This window comes from Littorina saxatilis, linkage group LG3, assembly GCF_037325665.1.
Source record: "Littorina saxatilis isolate snail1 linkage group LG3, US_GU_Lsax_2.0, whole genome shotgun sequence".
Lineage (NCBI taxonomy): Eukaryota > Metazoa > Mollusca > Gastropoda > Littorinimorpha > Littorinidae > Littorina > Littorina saxatilis.
The window spans coordinates 76,594,054-76,615,598 of record NC_090247.1 but is presented as its reverse complement, the minus strand read 5'-3'; the positions used below and the strand labels follow the sequence as shown (position 1 = coordinate 76,615,598).

Sequence of the window (21,545 nt, the reverse complement as noted above, 5' to 3'; positions counted from 1 at the left end):
ATAGAACGTGGACACACACTGACAGTGTATAGAACGTGGACACACACACTGACAGTGTATAGAACGTGGACACACACTGACAGTGTACAGAACGTGGACACACTGACAGTGTATAGAACGTGGACACACACTGACAGTGTATAGAACGTGGACACACACTGACAGTGTATAGAACGTGGACACACACTGACAGTGTATAGAACGTGGACACACACTGACAGTGTATAGAACGTGGACACACACTGACAGTGTATAGAACGTGGACACACACTGACAGTGTATAGAACGTGGACACACACTGACAGTGTACAGAACGTGGACACACACAGACAGTGTATAGAACGTGGACACACACTGACAGTGTATAGAACGTGGACACACACTGACAGTGTATAGAACGTGGACACACACTGACAGTGTATAGAACGTGGACACACACTGACAGTGTATAGAACGTGGACACACACTGACAGTGTATAGAACGTGGACACACACTGACAGTGTACAGAACGTGGACACACACTGACAGTGTATAGAACGTGGACACACACTGACAGTGTATAGAACGTGGACACACTGACAGTGTACAGAACGTGGACACACACTGACAGTGTATAGAACGTGGACACACACAGACAGTGTATAGAACGTGGACACACACTGACAGTGTATAGAACGTGGACACACACTGACAGTGTATAGAACGTGGACACACACTGACAGTGTACAGAACGTGGACACACACTGACAGTGTATAGAACGTGGACACACACTGACAGTGTATAGAACGTGGACACACACTGACAGTGTATAGAACGTGGACACACACTGACAGTGTATAGAACGTGGACACACACTGACAGTGTATAGAACGTGGACACACACTGACAGTGTATAGAACGTGGACACACACTGACAGTGTATAGAACGTGGACACACACTGACAGTGTATAGAACGTGGACACACACTGACAGTGTACACGAACGTGGACACACACTGACAGTGTATAGAACGTGGACACACACTGACAGTGTATAGAACGTGGACACACACTGACAGTGTACAGAACGTGGACACACACTGACAGTGTATAGAACGTGGACACACACTGACAGTGTATAGAACGTGGACACACACTGACAGTGTATAGAACGTGGACACACTGACAGTGTATAGAACGTGGACACACACTGACAGTGTATAGAACGTGGACACACACTGACAGTGTACAGAACGTGGACACACACTGACAGTGTACAGAACGTGGACACACACTGACAGTGTATAGAACGTGGACACACACTGACAGTGTATAGAACGTGGACACACACTGACAGTGTATAGAACGTGGACACACACTGACAGTGTATAGAACGTGGACACACACTGACAGTGTACAGAACGTGGACACACACTGACAGTGTACAGAACGTGGACACACACTGACAGTGTATAGAACGTGGACACACACTGACAGTGTATAGAACGTGGACACACACTGACAGTGTACAGAACGTGGACACACTGACAGTGTACAGAACGTGGACACACACTGACAGTGTACAGAACGTGGACACACACTGACAGTGTATAGAACGTGGACACACACTGACAGTGTATAGAACGTGGACACACACTGACAGTGTACAGAACGTGGACACACTGACAGTGTACAGAACGTGGACACACACTGACAGTGTATAGAACGTGGACACACACTGACAGTGTATAGAACGTGGACACACACTGACAGTGTACAGAACGTGGACACACACTGACAGTGTACAGAACGTGGACACACTGACAGTGTATAGAACGTGGACACACACTGACAGTGTATAGAACGTGGACACACACTGACAGTGTACAGAACGTGGACACACACTGACAGTGTATAGAACGTGGACACACTGACAGTGTACAGAACGTGGACACACACTGACAGTGTATAGAACGTGGACACACTGACAGTGTACAGAACGTGGACACACTGACAGTGTACAGAACGTGGACACACTGACAGTGTACAGAACGTGGACACACTGACAGTGTACAGAACGTGGACACACTGACAGTGTACAGAACGTGGACACACACTGACAGTGTATAGAACGTGGACACACACTGACAGTGTATAGAACGTGGACACACTGACAGTGTATAGAACGTGGACACACTGACAGTGTATAGAACGTGGACACACACTGACAGTGTACACAACGTGGACACACACTGACAGTGTACAGAACGTGGACACACACTGACAGTGTATAGAACGTGGACACACACTGACAGTGTATAGAACGTGGACACACACTGACAGTGTATAGAACGTGGACACACACTGACAGTGTATAGAACGTGGACACACTGACAGTGTATAGAACGTGGACACACACTGACAGTGTATAGAACGTGGACACACACTGACAGTGTATAGAACGTGGACACACACTGACAGTGTATAGAACGTGGACACACACTGACAGTGTACAGAACGTGGACACACACTGACAGTGTATAGAACGTGGACACACACTGACAGTGTACAGAACGTGGACACACACTGACAGTGTATAGAACGTGGACACACACTGACAGTGTATAGAACGTGGACACACACTGACAGTGTATAGAACGTGGACACACTGACAGTGTACAGAACGTGGACACACACTGACAGTGTATAGAACGTGGACACACACTGACAGTGTATAGAACGTGGACACACACTGACAGTGTATAGAACGTGGACACACACTGACAGTGTATAGAACGTGGACACACACTGACAGTGTATAGAACGTGGACACACACTGACAGTGTACGGAACGTGGACACACTGACAGTGTATAGAACGTGGACACACACTGACAGTGTATAGAACGTGGACACACACTGACAGTGTATAGAACGTGGACACACACTGACAGTGTACAGAACGTGGACACACACTGACAGTGTATAGAACGTGGACACACACTGACAGTGTATAGAACGTGGACACACACTGACAGTGTATAGAACGTGGACACACACTGACAGTGTATAGAACGTGGACACACACACTGACAGTGTATAGAACGTGGACACACACTGACAGTGTACAGAACGTGGACACACACTGACAGTGTATAGAACGTGGACACACACTGACAGTGTATAGAACGTGGACACACACTGACAGTGTATAGAACGTGGACACACACTGACAGTGTATAGAACGTGGACACACACTGACAGTGTATAGAACGTGGACACACACTGACAGTGTATAGAACGTGGACACACACTGACAGTGTATAGAACGTGGACACACACTGACAGTGTATAGAACGTGGACACACACTGACAGTGTATAGAACGTGGACACACACTGACAGTGTATAGAACGTGGACACACACTGACAGTGTATAGAACGTGGACACACACTGACAGTGTATAGAACGTGGACACACACTGACAGTGTACAGAACGTGGACACACACTGACAGTGTATAGAACGTGGACACACACTGACAGTGTATAGAACGTGGACACACTGACAGTGTATAGAACGTGGACACACACTGACAGTGTACTAGAACGTGGACACACACTGACAGTGTATAGAACGTGGACACACACTGACAGTGTATAGAACGTGGACACACACTGACAGTGTACAGAACGTGGACACACACTGACAGTGTATAGAACGTGGACACACACTGACAGTGTATAGAACCAGAGACATCGCCGTGCATCGCGAACAGACAGACAGACAGACAGACACTAGTCGTATATATATATAGAAACTAATTCCGCAACTCCTTGACCCCGCCAGTCGTTCTTAAGAAACCAACAAAAGCGGAAAAGGCTGCCGAAAGTCACATTGGGACAATGTGTTCTTTTGGGCGGAGTGACAGGCCCCTGTCTTAATTTCTTCCAATCTTTGTTTTAATCAAACTACATCATAGATCCATCTGTTTCATAACTTGTTATAGGACATAGGCCTACATTCCATGTATCTCTGATAGAACCGTGCGTCTCTATGGAGAAGGTTGTGTTCAGATGAACACAAGCAAATTCTATCTCGACCCCACCGTCACGTACGCCCCTCCCTCAACACCCCCCCACCCCCACCCCCCCTACCCCCCCCCCCCCCACCCCCCTACCCCCCCCCCACCCCCCCTACCCCCCCCCCCCCCCCCCTACCCCCCCCACCCCCCAAACCTCTGCCCACTTCGCCTCCGTTCTACCGTCCTGTATATAAATGCACCTGTCTTAATGCCATCCCTACCAAGATCTTAAGCTTACAGAACGAGTGGAATTTTAGGATTCATTTTTTATTTAACTTTATTGCAGTAAGATTCTTTCACTGCAGGACTGTGTTAAAAAACTTTAGATGTAATACTCCCTGTGTTGTAATACTCCCTGTGTTGTAATACTCCCTGTGTTGTAATACTCCCTGTGTTGTAATACTCCCTGTGTTGTAATACTCCCTGTGTTTCAATGTTTGTTCTACACATAATGATCATCAACATTTACACAGAATACCAAGCTTAATTAAACTATTGTTGTTGTTGTTACATGTTGTTGTTGTTGTTGTTGTTGTTGTTGTTGTTCTTCTTCTTCTTCTTCTTCCAGGATGACCATAATCTCCCCGCCCCAAACAGTAGTGAAACAATCTTTCAGTAAGCAAAACAAGTGAAGCAGGGAAAAGACTTCGTGAAAGCAAGTCACTGACCGTGATGACGAGAAGAACAAAGTAAGGCTGCGAGTCCTGGGTCACGTGGTCTCTCTGTGTCACGTGGTCTCTCTGGGTCACGTGGTCTCTCTGGGTCAGTTCTATCGTCTCCTGCAGCACGGGCGTTATGTAGGTGGGGCCAGCGAAGTTCAAGGTCGGCAAAATGTTGTTGTAGGCGTCTGTGACACCCTGTGGGTTAGGATAAGACACATCAATGAGATAGACAACTTTATTTTCTCAAGTCAGAACATTCGTGTGCGAGGAAGGGAATATGCACGCCAAGTGTCAAGATGAAGAGTAAAGAGGGCGTGGTCAGTATGCAAGTAACTAACCGTGACGTCTTTTACCCGGGTGTCAAGATGAAGGGTCAAAAACTGAAACAAGAAAACAACAAAGCAAAACAACAACAAAAACAACAACAACAACAACAACAACAACAACAACAACAACAACAACAACAACAACAACAACAACAACAACACTCACAGTGACGCCGTTTACCAAGGTGTCAAGATGCCCTACGCAGAAAAAAAATTGAAAAGAATAGTAAAGAGGGGGCGGGGCAAATATGTAAATACTCACCGTGACGCCTTTGACCCAGGTGTCGGGATGCAGGGGAAAGCAGTGGGAGGGGGCGGGGCTTCCCTTGACCTTAGCACCGAAGCCGTAGACAGCCACCCTCTGCTGCAGGTCGTAGCGTGCTATCACCCCTCCCAGTGACTCGATGGCGTTCAGATACTGGTTGGCCTGCAATATGCCAACAACAACTTAGCCGGAGAGCTATAACTCCAATTGGATCACACACTTCATTGTCTGCGTGTCTGTCTGTGCTGTCTTTTGTCCCTCCACGAAGCATATTGCCTGTCCCAAACCAACTGGTCCTAAGTGGACGTAAAACCCAAAAGGCAAATTTGTGTTAGTGTTGTAGCATTTCAATCTCACTTCTCCAATGATAGACCAACTGTACCTAAGATGGCGTCAATTTGTCAGTCAGCCGATTGGGTCTGAGCTTCAAAGTCATCCAGAAAAATAGCGAGCACAACACTATTGAGAGGAACAGTTTCAGTGTAGCGGTCTGTCGCTACTCAGTACACTAAGTACACTTTACACAGATACAATTAGTTCACACAATACGCCCAATTGTTTGCACACATATACAGGTAAACTAATGCCGCAACGCCTTGGCCCCGCCAGTCGTTCTTAAGAAACCAACAAAAGCGGAAAAGACTGCCGAAAGTCACATTGGGACAATGTGTTCTTTCGGGCGGAGTGACAGGCCCCTGTCTTAATTTCTTCCATTCTTTGTTTTAATCAAACTACATCATAGATCCATCTGTTTCATAACTTGTTATCTGTGATCTGCCTCGCAACTCAGTAAGTTATAGTTCTTAAAAACAGACATGATCTAATGACAAAACACAAAGGAATGAAATATCCTCAACAAATACTGACTGACCCTTTTTGCGTGGAGGTTGTGTAAGGATAATGAATCTTGTGTAGCACCGTTTGAAGCCTGAAACAGTCACATACATGGCTTATTTTTCAACGATCAAACATTTCTTCCAAAAAAAGCCTAACCATGCAGCTATAGGTCATCGTGCCAGACAGAAATGTAGAAATGCCGTGTCATAGAAAACGTGAGGTTACTGGTTACACTGAAGGTCATGTGATGAGAATTACTGAGGCTTGGAGACTTCGTTTCGGTTACAGCACCACGCTGCGTATACCGACAATTACATTTTTGTTATAATCCTAACTACACGGAATGAGGAACGAGGTAAGTGCGAGGACAGACTCACCGTGAAATCGATGGCAATGACAAGTCGCAACTGCATTCCGCCACGTATGTAGTCTATCAGCGAGTATTGCATGTCGATTCTGAAATGGAATAAATGTACATTAGTTTGGAGAAGGTTCTTTTTGATATTAGACACACACACACACACACACACACACACACACACACTAACACACCGGCACACACACACACACACACATACACATACACCCACACACACACACACCCTTACTCATACGTTATACTGACGTAAATTGATAGAAGCGTAAAGTCCCAGCGAAGGTATCCTTCTTCCCCTTCTTCTCTCGCTTAGGGCTGACAAGGTGGAGTTTTCTGTGGTGACCGTCGCTGAAAGTACAGACATAAACAACGTTACTAGTAGGGAAACAACTTAGTTCAATGCAATATTCTTTTCATGAAAGCCGTTTTTTATCATTACCACCACTACTGTCTATTCGGCTGTTTTTACAAGAGCAAAAATGTCTTTGATGACGTCATATCCGGCTTTTTTGTGAAAGTTGAGGCCGCATTGTCATGCCCTCATTTTTCGATCAAATGGATTGCAATTTTGGTCAAGCAATCTTCGACAAAGGCCGGACTTTGGTATTGCATTTCAGCTCGGAGGCTTAAACATTAATTTATGAATTTGGTCATTGAACATATCATGAAAATTGTAATTAAAATGATTTTTTTTAATATAAAACGATTCAAACTGAATTTCAGTTTATTCCTCATCCTTTTCTGATTAAAAAAAAAGTAAAAATATGTTTCATTCGGATTAAAAACAAGCTCTAAAAATTAAAAATATGAAAGTTATGAATAAAATTAAATTTCCAAAATCGATTTAAAACCAATGTCTACTTATTCCTTGTCGGTTCCTGATACCAAAAACATATATATTTACATATGTTATGTTTGGGTTAAAAACAAGCTCATCATAAAGTTAAAAAGAATAGAGATACAGAAAAGCGTGCTATCCTGCTCAGCGCAACCACTACCGCGCTATACTGGCTTGTCAATTTCACTGCCCTTTCCACGAGCAGGGGACTGACGACGCAATACGGTCTTGGTGAAAAATGCAGTGCGTTCAGATTCATTCTGTAAGTTGGACAGCTTGGCTAAAAGCAGTCATTTCGCCTCACGCGACTTGTTTTTAAATGCAATAGGAACTACACAAAGAAAACGTCACCAAAAAGAATAAATGCCAGTGACCTGGCATTTTCCAGAGAATTCCAATAATTCAGTGAACATTTTTTTCCAGACCCCACACAAATAAAAGGGACTCCCACGTAACCTGCTTTCCAAAAAGCCGCGTTTTCAGCGACAGAGTAATACATGTTGACGACAAAGTAATACATGTTGACATGTTGACGACAAAGCTGAAAGTTTAGACACAATGGGGTATTTTGTTATTATAGCCTTTCCCGTCAATTTATTATTCAAGATGATGTCCCCTGGATTCTATCAATCCTAGTGGTGTCATCGAATGCCGCTATTCGCGAACACTTCTCTAGGGAGAAATTGGGCTCTAACCTTTATGATTTAATAATTAGTTAGAGTCACTGCGCAATAAGCGCTTCTGTTGCTTGTATCTGTGAGTTTCTGTGTTATTGTGATGGGGTAGATCTTTCTTTCTTTATTTGGTGTTTAACGTCGTTTTCAACCATTCAAGGTTATATCGGGGAAGGGGGAGATGGGATAGGGGAAAGGGGGGAGATGGGATAGAGCCACTTGTTAATTGTTTCTTGTTCACAAAAGCACTAATCAAAAAATTGCTCCAGGGGCTTGCAACGTAGTACAATATATGACCTTACTGGGAGAATGCAAGTTTCCAGTACAAAGGACGTAACATTTCTTACACACTGCTTGACTAAAATCTTTACAAACATTGACTATATTCTATACAAGAAACACTTAACAAGGGTAAAAGGAGAAACAGAACCTGTTAGTCGCCTCTTACGACATGCTGGTTAGCATCGGGTAAATTCTTTCTCGTCCCAACCAATATGGGACTCCCCCTAACCCGCGGAGGGGGTGTTGGGGTAGATATGTGTGTGTGTGTGTGTGTGTGTGTGTGTGTGTGTGTGTGTATGTGTGTGTGTTGGGGGGAGGTTATGGGTGTGTGGGTGTGTGTGTGTGTGTGTGTGTGTAAAAGAGAAAGAGAGACAGGGAGAGAGAGAGAGAGAGAGAGAGAGAGAGAGAGAGAGAGAGAGAGAGAGAGAGAGATTCAAAAGGAAATGTTTGGTAATACGAGTAAAATAGACACATCATACATGTATCCTCTCACTCTCCAACACCCCTCCCCCCTCCCCCCTGCCCCCTTGACCCTCCCATCAACTCCGTCCCCCGATCCGCTCTTTCATCGATTCCATTGTCGACCTACCCCCACCAATGATTCACCTACCCACACAGCCCATCCTGTGACAAGCAGGAAGCATAGAGATGGCGCTGATCTATTCATTAGGGCGCAACCGCCTGGTCAGAGGCCATTAGTCAATTAATCGCATAAAACCCACACTGCGCTGTGAACGTTGTCAATGTTTCAACAGATCCGGGCGATGAGGGGTCCGAGTTAGTTTGTTTGGCTTGTGTCGACTGATATTTGAGAGTTAGGTGGTTTAAATGTTGAAGATATGTGCTTCACGGTCCAAAAACAAAACAAAAACCCAACAGCTCAGGTGGCTTAAGGGGCTGAGTTAGTTCTTTTCGACTTTTGGAGGCTGATATTTTAGAGTTATGTGGTTTAAATGTTGAAGATATGTGCTTCACTGTCAAAAAGAACAAAAACAAAAACAACTCTGGTGGCCAAAGGGACTGAGTCAGTTTGTTCGGCTTAAGGAGGATGCATATTTGCGAGTTTTGTGGTTTGTGGTGAAGATATTTGCTTCACGGTAAAAAACAACAACAGAACCCAACAACTTTCGTTTCTTTTAGAGGAAAGAGCGTGAAGAATAGAAGAGGCCTGTACCCCGGGTATTCACCTGCTAAAGACCAGCTTGGTGTTTCGCTAACGAAAGGAGAGAGAGATTGAACGACGGCCAAAGTTTTATAGTTTTTCCATGCAAATATTTGGTGACAACTAATAAATTTCGCCTCAAACATGGATTGTGGGGTTTTCTTGCGCTTGGTCGTCATTCATCTCTCGCTGCTTGTTGCTCCTACTGTGCAACAAAGCAACGACACGGAATTTGCCGGTGTCTTTCCAGACCACATTTATTTCGGATACTCCCCCGATGTCGCTACGGCCCAAATACCCCTTTTCTGGAATAAAAGCAGAGAGACAGGAGAAGAGTTCCACAATCGGGTGTGTCACCACCGCTGTCACGGACCGAGCGGATCGGACAGCCCCGCTGACAGTGAAGAGTGCTTGCGCTGTTTCCCCTGCACGTGTGAGCCGTATTGCGACAGGGAAGGAACATGCTGTCCTCAAGAAGGTCAGGACTGGGTCCCCCCAGCTACAGAAAGATCTCAATGCTTGGTTGATTTTGATGAAATGTCTGCGCGCGTTTTATCGGTGGTCAAGTGCCATCCTGATTTTCCCGCAGAAAATGATGAGCGCGAGCTGTGCGAATCCAAGACGTTGCCAAGGAGACGTGACACAGTGCTTCCTGTCACGTCCAACTCTTCGTTCGTGACGTATACCAACATGCACTGCGCCGCCTGCAACCATGACAACGAGGACTTGGCAGAGTGGGGTGTGAGGTGTCTCCACAACCAGTACTTGTACGACGCAATGAACGACACCGATTACGACGAGCGCGCCATTCAGCTACCAGATCTTTGCGGCTTCACCAGAAATCCACTGGTCCGACCCGCGGACTACCACAGCTGTTCGGACCTCTCCCTCTTCTCCGGACACGCCGTGTCCACCTGCAACGTGACCGGCCAGTGGGCAGTGAAAGACGAAGACGTTAGGAAAGCTTGTGAAGAGTCGGACAGCCCGAGAGGGGCTGCAGTGCTCATCAAAAACGGGGGACTTTACGCAAATGCTTTCTGCGTCATGTGTAACGAAGACGAGGAGTCCCTCCTCGAGCATTGTCTCATCTCTGGGTCGCCGGGTTTTCGGGTGCCAGATATCATACGCACCAGTACGGGACTCATGTTTGACACCGTCGTTTTGACCGCTATCAGGACACGGCCGCGGTCTGACTGTTCTGAGGGCTATTGGCCCCACCCAGAGGTAAGACATGCTTATCACCATACTTCAGGAAGAGTCCTTTACATCAGACCCCCCCCCTTACCTCCTTTTAAAGACCACCCTATTGAAGACTGCCTTCATTCTAATAACCTCTTTTTTAAGATTGTCTCCAAATAATCTCTGTAATTGGTTTTCCCCATTGTAAGACTCCCAGCGGCACTGAGTGTTTTGATATTTCATCGTTTCTCTGTCTCTCTATCGTTTTAGCGTTCGTTAACTTCCGGGACGTTGCCCCGGGCAACAGTTTAAATAGGTCTTGTTTTCATCATTTTTGTTGTTGAAAAATATCAGGATTTGTTTAAACAAGATTAAAAATACCGGCTGAAAAACTTTGATTTTTAAGAAATCTTCTACATGTAGATTTTATTGAGGTACGCCTTATATTAGATTGTACAGTGTGTTTTTGTAAAGATGTTTATATTAAAAAAAAACTGCGATTTAAACATAAGAAACCAACACACTTATTTCAATTTTTTAGGCCTTGTTATGGGAAATATATTTTCCTCGGCCAAATGATTTTAGGTTTTATCTGAAATAAAAGGCACAGTCCTTCCCATGCATGGATGGCCAATCGTCCGCCCGATCGCCAGGGGCGAGTCAAAAATCCGCCGTGCTAGTAAAAACCGCCTGGCAACTCTCCCGGCTGGCCAGTGAAAATTCTGGCCCAATGCAACACTTTTGGTTGTAATATCGAGTTTCAAAGCCATATACACACTGCAGATGCAGCAACTGTGGTATGTACCGGGCCAGCAACATTTCTGGCGGGCTAGTAACTTTCTTGAAGTTACTCGCCGGGTTGGCGAGTTAAAATGTTTAGATTTGGCCATCCCTGCCATGTAACCGATTCGGCCCACCATCTTAGATATGGTAACCTACAGCCTGGATTATCTCTGTGATAAAAGGCACAGTCCTTCCCATGTAACCGAGTCGGCCCACCATCTTAGATATGGTAACCTACAGCCTGGATTCTCTCTGTGATAAAAGGGACAGTCCTTCCCATGTAACCGAGTCGGCCCACCATCTTAGATATGGTAACCTACAGCCTGGATTCTCTGTGTGATAAAAGGGACAGTCCTTCCCATGTAACCGAGTCGGCCCACCATCTTAGATATGGTAACCTACCGACAGCCAGCAGCCTGGACTCTCTGTGTGATAAAAGGGACAGTCCTTCCCATGTAACCGAGTCGGCCCACCATCTTAGATATGGTAACCTACCGACAGCCAGCAGCCTGGACTCTCTGTGTGATAAAAGGGACAGTCCTTCCCATGTAACCGAGTCGGCCCACCATCTTAGATAAGGTAACCTACCGACAGCCAGCAGCCTGGACTCTCTCTGTGATAAAAGGCACAGTCCTTCCCATGTAACCGAGTCGGCCCACCATCTTAGATATGGTAACCTACCGACAGCCAGCAGCCTGGACTCTCTGTGTGATAAAAGGGACAGTCCTTCCCATGTAACCGAGTCGGCCCACCATCTTAGATAAGGTAACCTACCGACAGCCAGCAGCCTGGACTCTCTGTGTGATAAAAGGGACAGTCCTTCCCATGTAACCGAGTCGGCCCACCATCTTAGATATGGTAACCTACCGACAGCCAGCAGCCTGGACTCTCTGTGTGATAAAAGGGACAGTCCTTCCCATGTAACCCAGTCGGCCCACCATCTTAGATAAGGTAACCTACCGACAGCCAGCAGCCTGGACTCTCTGTGTGATAAAAGGGACAGTCCTTCCCATGTAACCGAGTCGGCCCACCATCTTAGATATGGTAACCTACCGACAGCCAGCAGCCTGGATTCTCTGTGTGATAAAAGGGACAGTCCTTCCCATGTAACCGAGTCGGCCCACCATCTTAGATATGGTAACCTACCGACAGCCAGCAGCCTGGACTCTCTGTGTGATAAAAGGGACAGTCCTTCCCATGTAACCCAGTCGGCCCACCATCTTAGATAAGGTAACCTACCGACAGCCAGCAGCCTGGACTCTCTGTGTGATAAAAGGGACAGTCCTTCCCATGTAACCCAGTCGGCCCACCATCTTAGATAAGGTAACCTACCGACAGCCAGCAGCCTGGACTCTCTGTGTGATAAAAGGGACAGTCCTTCCTATGTAACCGAGTCGGCCCACCATCTTAGATATGGTAACCTACCGACAGCCAGCAGCCTGGACTCTCTGTGTGATAAAAGGCACAGTCCAGGTAACCTACCGACAGCCAGCAGCCTGGACTCTCTGTGTGATAAAAGGGACAGTCCTGGACTCTCTCTGCAGAGTGGGATCCGTTTTCATGAAGTATTTTCTCAGTTTGCCATTGCAGTATGCAAAGAAAATAATTCTTAAAAGCAGTGCCATGCCACACAGAAAGCAGTGCCATGCCACACAGAAAGCAGTACCATGCCACACAAAAAACAGTGCCATGCCACACAGAAAGCAGGGCCATGCCACACAGAAAGCAGTGCCATGCCACACAGAAAGCAGTGCCATGCCACACAGAAAGCAGTACCATGTCACACAGAAAGCAGTGCCACACAGAAAGCAGTACCATGCCACACAGAAAGCAGTGCCACACAGAAAGCAGTACCATGCCACACAGAAAGCAGTATCATGTCACACAGAAAGCAGTACCATGTCACACAGAAAGCAGGGCCATGCCACACAGAAAGCAGTACCATGCCACACAGAAAGCAGTGCCATGCCACACAGAAAGCAGTACCATGCCACACAGAAAGCAGTACCATGCCACACAGAAAGCAGTGCCACACAGAAAGCAGTGCCATGCCACACAGAAAGCAGTACCATGCCACACAGAAAGCAGTGCCATGCCACACAGAAAGCAGTACCATGCCACACACAAAGCAGTGCCATGCCACACAGAAAGCAGTACCATGCCACACAGAAAGCAGTACCATGCCACACAGAAAGCAGTGCCATGCCACACAGAAAGCAGTACCATGCCACACACAAAGCAGTGCCATGCCACACAGAAAGCAGTACCACACAGAAAGCAGTGCCATGCCACACAGAAAGCAGTACCATGCCACACAGAAAGCAGGGCCATGCCACACAGAAAGCAGTGCCATGCCACACAGAAAGCAGTGCCATGCCACACAGAAAGCAGTGCCATGCCACACAGAAAGCAGTTGAGCGATTGCTTCAGGGTGTGTGTTCCTGTAGAGGGAAGGTCTTATCCCGTGAAGCCTGGCAAGATCTGAAATGGTGAACCTACAGTCGTTAAGATGAGAAGGACTGTGATTTTACAAAACAAAAGACAAATCCCCAGTGCGTGGAACTCGTGCTCTATAAAGTAGACAGACAAGCACAGAATACTGACATTATTTTCTCAAGGTTCATTTATGGCTTTTAGTATAAACATATTTCAAAAATAATCCCAACTCAAACAACCTACTTTTTGTATTTTTTAATGAAATAGAAAATGATTTGTTTCTTTCGCCCAGGGAGAGTGCCGCGAGCTGCAGTGTGCGGCAGGCAAGACGCTAGAAGGGGGAGTGTGCAGCACAGCTGTCAGACGCGTCAGGGGTCTTGGCTACCACCTCCGCATCCTGTTGAAGCCGATCGTGCTTGGCTTCACTCGTGTCAGCAACCCTACAAACCCTCCGCAGTCCGTGCACTCGGACACGTGTTATTACGGCCAAGCCTTGTGGGCAGCGATGGAGGCCAAGATTGGCTTCACATTTGTGGACCGGGCAGGGAACATCACGACAGCAGCTGCTGTGAACGAGACCTGCTTCACGGAGGCCTACCAGAAGCAGCTGGAAAGGCTTATTAATCACGTCAACGCGACGAGCAATGCCGAGGGGGGGATGACAGGTTTAGAGCTGAACGTGGAAGACATTGCTTCTGAGGAAGCCAGGTTCCTCGCAGCCGAGGTTGAAGCCTACGTCTTATCAAAACCGACTGTGCAGCGCGAACATGCAGAAAACCTCCTAGCTTCTCTTTTTGAAAAAGAATGGTCAGTCACGCTTGGCGAGTGGACTGTAAGATTGAAAGCGTTTGACGTTAGTACTCGCCTCCTTCGTGGCGGGGATGAGAAGTCTGATCTTGCTGTGGACGGTGTAAGCGATGTGGACAAAACGATGTTCCCGTACGAAAAGAACATGTCACCTCTGATAGGACTGGAGCATCTCTTTCTGCCATTCACCGGTGAATTACGCTGCCCACATCTTCGCTTCCAGCCAGACGAATTCACTGTGGTCACGTGTGACGACTGCGACACGCAGGTCAAGTTCCCGTGCTTCATGGACCCTGATGACAAGCCCGTGTCCTTTCTGGCCAGGTCCTACCCTCAGGGGGCTTGGCTGACGGGAGATGGTCAGCTGGCGATGTGCATGGACACATTCTCTGAAGTCTTTCCGCAGAACGTCACAGTGATCAAACCATCCCAGCGCCAAACGTCCATGGTCCGGCAGGTCATGAGCGCCGTCTGCGGCAGCGTATCCGTGGTGTGCCTGGCGGTGACCTTCGTGACGTACGCGCTGTTCCGCCAGCTGCGCGCCCTCCCCGGTCTCAACAACATGGGCCTGTCGCTCAGCCTGGCCACGGCCCAGCTCAGCCTGCTGCTGCCCTGGCACCTGACGGGCGTGGTGTGGGTGTGTCGCGCGGTGGGCGTGTTGACGCACTGGGCGTGGCTGACGGCGCTGGGCTGGATGGGCGTGTGCTGCACGCACATGGTGCGCGTGTTCACCTCCAAGACCCATCACAGTCTGAGCGAGCGCGGCGTGAAGAAGGCCTTCCTGCAGCACGTGCTGGCCACCAGCCTCATCTCCACCCTCATCGTCGGCCTCACCGTCGTCGTCTCCTCAGCCTTGTCTAGAGGCGTCAGCATGGGCTACGGGGGTCCTCTCTGCTTCCTGGACACGGAGCTCCATCCCCTCCTCCTGCTGGCCGTTTGGGTTCCCCTGGGCCTCGTGGTGATCACCAACCTCTCCTGCTTCGCCCTCACCGTCGTGGCCATCGTGCGCGTGCGACGTCTGCAGGCACGTGCACCTCGCGAGCGGCGTGACGTGCTGGTGTACGCCAAGCTGGTGACGGTGACGGGCGGCGCCTGGGTGCTGGGGTTCCTGGCCGAGCTGACCGACCAGGAGTGGATGCGCGTGGTGGCCGAGCTGTGTATCGCTGCCCAGGGCCTGCTGCTCTTCCTGGCCTACGTGTGCAACACGAGGGTGTGGCGCCTGTACCGCGCTCGCTTCGGCACAGCTCCTCCGTCTAACGCCACCAGCACCTCCTCACCTGCCACCGCTCTCACCACTGCTAACACGGCCAAGTCGTCTGAAGCGGAGGCCTGAATTCATGTTCCTTGAACATCTGACAGGCAACTCTTCTTCTTCTTCTTCTTCGTACGACGGTTGTGTCAGACTCGGAATCTGGAGGATGCCATGAACATGGACGTTCTTTCCAGGTCCTCCAGTGCTCCCCACATTTTGGTCCTCAGATCTGTTGGGTCAGGCCATGTCTGGATCCGCAGTTGGTCGAGGAGGGGACATGCTTGTAGAACATGTTCTGGAGTCTGATCTCCCTCTCCACAGTCACAGGCAACTGAAGTAGAGGCCTGAACTTGCATTTCTTCAACATCTGAAAAGTTACTGAAGGGCAGGCCTAAATTTGCGTGTTTTTTTTTTTTTAATTGGAAAGGCTACTAAACCAGAGGCCTTACTTTGAGTGTCTTAAAAGAATCTAAAAGGCTACTGAAGTTGAGGCCTGAATGTGCGTTTCTTGCAAATCTAAAAGGCTTATGCAGTGGAGGCTCGACATTAGTCTTGCGTTTGTTGAAAAGCTAAGAATCTATACTGAAGGAGGGCCTGAATTGCTGTTATTGAAAATCTAAACGGATACTGCAGTGGAGGCCGTTTCTTGGAAACCGGACAGGCTACTAAAGCATAGTGCTGGTTTACCGTTTGTTGTGTGTTGTTGTTTTCTTTTTTTTTAATCTGCAAGAAAAATGACGCGGAATACTGACCTACATTTGCTTACTTTTTGAAATCTAAGTAAGTTGATTATTTTTTTATTTTTTTGTCAATACTACAAAAATGAACAGACCAGATTAGACACCACTTCCTATTCCGAGTGGGAATTGCGGCACTGAGTGTTTTGATATTTCATTATTTCTCTGTCTCTGTATCGTTTTAGCAAGCGCTCATCAACTCCCGGGACGTTCCCCGGGACAACAGTTTAAATAGGTGTTTTATACATCATTTTTGTTGTTGAAAACGATCAGGATTTGTTTAAACAAGATTAAAAGTAGGCTTACTGGCTCAAATACTTAAAGTTTTAAGAAATCTTCTACATGTAGATTTTATTGAGATACGCCTTATATTTGAATGCAGTCTGTTTTTATAAAGATGTGTATATTAAAAAAAAACTGCGATTTTAAAATAAGAAACCAACACACTCATTATAATTTTTTCGGCCTTTCTCGGCCAAATGAATATTTTGGTTGTATCTGTGATAAAAGGTACAGTTGTTCCCATGTAAACGATTAAGACATTCACTCCACAGGGACACATACTAAAAAATCAACGGCGTGACTATTTCAAGTTCAGAATGGGAATTGCTGGTTGAACTAATTTAGCAAAATGACATAGGGGTCACCTTGGAAAGCAAATATTTGAACACAGTCCCTCTCTGCATGCGAGATTTATAGACGATTTAGTGATACGTTCATTATCTGTATCATCAGTGTGATCTTTCGACGTACAACAAATGTAACGTTTGGTTTTGTCGAAAATTAAACATTCCAATAACCTACATTGAGTCTTGTTGCCATGCCCTCGGGCAATATGTTGAGCTAGCTGTGACATACTCTGCGTTATCTTCAATTGTGTGCGAGCCTGTTTGTTTGTGTGTATGTCTGGTTGGATGCCTCTGTGTGTGTGTGTGTGTGTGTGTGTGTGTGTGTGTGTGTGTGTGTGTGTGTGTGTGTGTGTGTGTGTGTGCGTGCGTGTGTGTGTGTGTGTGTGTGTGTGTGTGTGTGTGTGTGTGTGTGTGTGTGTGTGTGTGTGTGTGTGTGTGTGTGTGTGTGTGTGTGTGTGTGTGTGTGTGTGTGTGTGCGTGCGTGCGTGCGTGCGTGCGTGCGTGCGTGCGTGCGTGCGTGCGTGCGTGCGTGCGTGCGTGTGTGTGTGTGTGTGTGTGTGTGTGTGTGTGTGTGTGTGTGTGTGTGTGTGTGTGTGTGTGTGTGTGTGTGTGTGTGTGTGTGTGTGTGTGTGTGTGTGTGTGTGTGTGTGTGTCCGTCTGTTCTAGTGCCTCTGTCAGTCTGTGGTGTTTCTGTAGTGAACATGAACGTGCTTCAGAACTTGTTCAAACAATTCGGTCAGAATTAACAAAAACAAAATGCACACACATCCTATTCCATTTTTTATGGAGAGCTAACAAGCAAAGACAGGACATGACCTGCACACGTAAAAGACCCCAAAATATGCTTACTTCTTCAACTCTTTCATCTCCCGCAGCGTCGTGGTGACCTTGCCGATCATCTCAAACGTGGAGCCTGGGCCACCTCTGATATGAAACATGACACGCAGATATTAGGTTGATTGAATTGTGGTACAACCACACGTTTAATGCGCAATACATACATAAGGATCAAGGTCTATCACCGTACACACCGAACACACACAATCAGACAGATGCACGCGCTGACGTACACATAGGACACACAGACACACACACACGCACACACACAGACACACATACACACACACACACATACACATACACACACAGACACACATACACATACACACACACACATACACATACACACACACACACACACACACACACGCACACGCACACACACACACACACAGAGACACACACACACACATGATGATGATGAGGATGATGATGACGATGATCATGATGACGAGGATGAGGATGACGACGACGATGATGATGATGACGAGGATGAGGATGACGACGACGATGATGATGATGACTATGACGATGATGATGATGAGGATGACTATGACGATGATGAGGATAATGAAGACGACAGATACTGACGTAAAGTTGACGTGCCAGCAGGAGAACTGTAGCTGTCTGTCCCAGTCGTCGTTACACAGTCGTTGCACCGTGATGTCAAACGGTCGCCACCTGCACACACCCACAACACACTTCAACATCAAACAGAATGGGATACATATATATACACAGAAAAACGCCAGTCAGCCAGCCAGCCAGCCAGCCAGCTAGCCAGACCAAAAGGCAGACAGACCAGACAGACAGCTAGACAGACAAACTGACAGAGAGACAGACAGACAGACGGACGGACGGACGGACGGACAGATTGATATACAGACAGACACACAGACTGACTAATAGACAGACAGATAGACAGGCACACAGACAGGCACACAGACAGACAGACAGACAGACAAACAGCAGACAGACAGACAAACAGAAGACAGACAGACACAGACAGGCACACAGACCTACGTACACACACAAACAGCAGACAGACAAACAGACAAACAGACAGACTGACAGACAGACACCCACCAGGGGTGCCGAGACTTGGGCTGTATCTCTGTACGATAGACGGGGTGGAATGTGATGCTGTCTATAGCACGTCCCACCTCCAGCAGCGTGTCGGGCTGCGTGACAGACACATGTACCATCATTACAGGCAAACACCACAATAATAGGCGTTCAAACACAACCTTTCATCAATACATGAATACAAGAAATGCATCATCAATCTAACAACGCGGTGAACTGTCAGATTTGTACGGTGTCTGAACTAAGCTTCAAGCAGAGTGTACCATTAGGAGTAATGACAAATAAAGCCCAACACAAAATCTGCTAAAAAAGATTGCGCTGACTGCTGAAAAATGCGTATATTTAGCAACAGATTTTATGTGGGAAAATGGGAAACTGTATGGGAATATGAAACATGGAATGGGAATAACATTTTAAAACATCATTTTTCATTCTACATCCATGGACGATGAAATACATATGCAACATAGAAAACAAACTTATTTATAATTGTCAAATAAAACAGTCGCAATTAAGCCACGGCTGAAACCATTCAGTCAATGATTACAATGACGGAATAAGCTTTACAGTCAATGATTACAATGACGGAATAAGCTTTACAGTCAATGATTACAATGACGGAATAAGCTTTACAGTCAATGATTACAATGACGGAATAAGCTTTACAGTCAATGATTACAATGACGGAATAAGCTTTACAGTCAATGATTACAATGACGGAATAAGCTTTACAGTCAATGATTACAATGACGGAATAAGCTTTACAGTCAATGATTACAATGACGGAATAAGCTTTACAGTCAATGATTACAATGACGGAATAAGCTTTACAGTCAATGATTACAATGACGGAATAAGCTTTACAGTCAATGATTACAATGACGTAATAAGCTTTACAGTCAATGATTACAATGACGGAATAAGCTTTACAGTCAATGATTACAATGACGTAATAAGCTTTACAGTCAATGATTACAATGACGGAATAAGCTTTACAGTCAATGATTACAATGACGTAATACGCTTTACAGTCAATGATTACAATGACGGAATAAGCTTTACAGTCAATGATTACAATGACGGAATAAGCTTTACAGTCAATGATTACAATGACGGAATAAGCTTTACAGTCAATGATTACAATGACGGAATAAGCTTTACAGTCAATGATTACAATGACGTAATAAGCTTTACACGCTGTGTGCACGCACCTTTCGTTGCAGGAAGCCGACTTGTTCCAGTTTGTGACCGACAGCGTGTACCTGTACCTTGCTGCGTGACGCTCTGACCATCTCTGACGTCACACACAGCGTGCCACGTGACTTCGGATCTCCTGCACACAGAAAACACAAGATAGATTTAAGATATCCCAGTTAGCAGAACAGTTAGCAGAGGGAAAAACAATGCCAACCAAGCAACCAGCACCCAACCAACAATCCGAACAAGCTAACAGCTGTTGTAGTTTCAACGATGTTCTGCTCCTCTGAGAAAAACTATGAAGAAAACCCGTAGTTTTGCTTTTTTCTCTCCAATGACATATAGGTACGTTTTGACGCTGGGCTTTCCCCGTCAATACGAGCTTTAGGCCCAAGTTTCAGAAGAATTAGAAGGAGAAGGAAGACCTGTTTGAGACTAACTGACACTGTGACTCGGAAAAACAAGACGCGCCACTTACCTCCAAGTACAACAAACAAACAAACAAACAAACAGAGAAAATCCCAAGACATCATTATCATCAATATCATTTACGGTGTAATCCAATAACTGCTACGAATATCTCTAACAGATCTACCTGGCACCCTGAGAGTCCTGGTCAGTGTGTGGATGGCCTGGTTCTCGGACACCAGCTCGTCCAGTCTGACCTCCACTGACCCCACGAAGTCGTGCTGTCGGAGGTCGTTGGACCTGAAACACCACGGTCAGTTGTGGTCAACGTACTTCATTAGACCGAGAAGTAACCTACATTTTAAGTGCGTTGTTCTTGGTGGGGCAATACGGACAGGCAGCTTGTGTTAACCCTGTCTCTCTGTCTGTCTGTCGGTCTGTCTGTCATTCTGTCTGTCTGTCTCCCTCTCTCTCTCTATTTCTCTCGCCTGTGTCAAGTTTCAAGTTTCAAGTTTTATTTATTCCAATAAAACCCCGTGAGGGTACATGGAAAATTAAAAAACACAATAAAAACACATTTCATTCAACACCAAATAAAAGGAACTAAAACAAAAAGAAATCAGACTATGTACAGAAAAGGGAGTTGAGGGGTGAGGGAGAGCAAAAACAATACAAGAAACAATTCAACAATAATAATAATAATAAA

At 46.5% G+C, this 21,545-nt stretch overlaps 2 protein-coding genes across 2 annotated transcripts in view; one reads left to right on the top strand and one right to left on the bottom strand.

Moving 5' to 3' along the window:
* The window catches only part of LOC138963299 (copine-9-like), a 43,911-nt gene that overhangs the window by 12,694 nt on the left and 9,672 nt on the right, over positions 1–21,545 (bottom strand). Inside the window, exons 3-12 of the mRNA XM_070335363.1 lie at positions 21,027–21,139; positions 20,446–20,567; positions 19,235–19,329; positions 18,740–18,829; positions 18,158–18,232; positions 6,779–6,877; positions 6,531–6,609; positions 6,188–6,244; positions 5,314–5,478; positions 4,732–4,920 (exon numbers count right to left, since the gene is read on the bottom strand). Coding sequence (XP_070191464.1) covers positions 4,732–4,920; positions 5,314–5,478; positions 6,188–6,244; positions 6,531–6,609; positions 6,779–6,877; positions 18,158–18,232; positions 18,740–18,829; positions 19,235–19,329; positions 20,446–20,567; positions 21,027–21,139 — 1,084 coding nt within the window. The remainder of the gene's footprint in view (positions 1–4,731; positions 4,921–5,313; positions 5,479–6,187; positions 6,245–6,530; positions 6,610–6,778; positions 6,878–18,157; positions 18,233–18,739; positions 18,830–19,234; positions 19,330–20,445; positions 20,568–21,026; positions 21,140–21,545) is intronic.
* On the top strand, positions 9,088–16,220 carry LOC138961022 (uncharacterized). Its single transcript, XM_070332625.1, has 2 exons — positions 9,088–10,709; positions 14,176–16,220. Exons 1-2 carry the CDS (start codon positions 9,630–9,632, stop codon positions 16,021–16,023), a joined length of 2,928 nt encoding a protein of 975 aa, XP_070188726.1. The 5' UTR covers positions 9,088–9,629; the 3' UTR covers positions 16,024–16,220.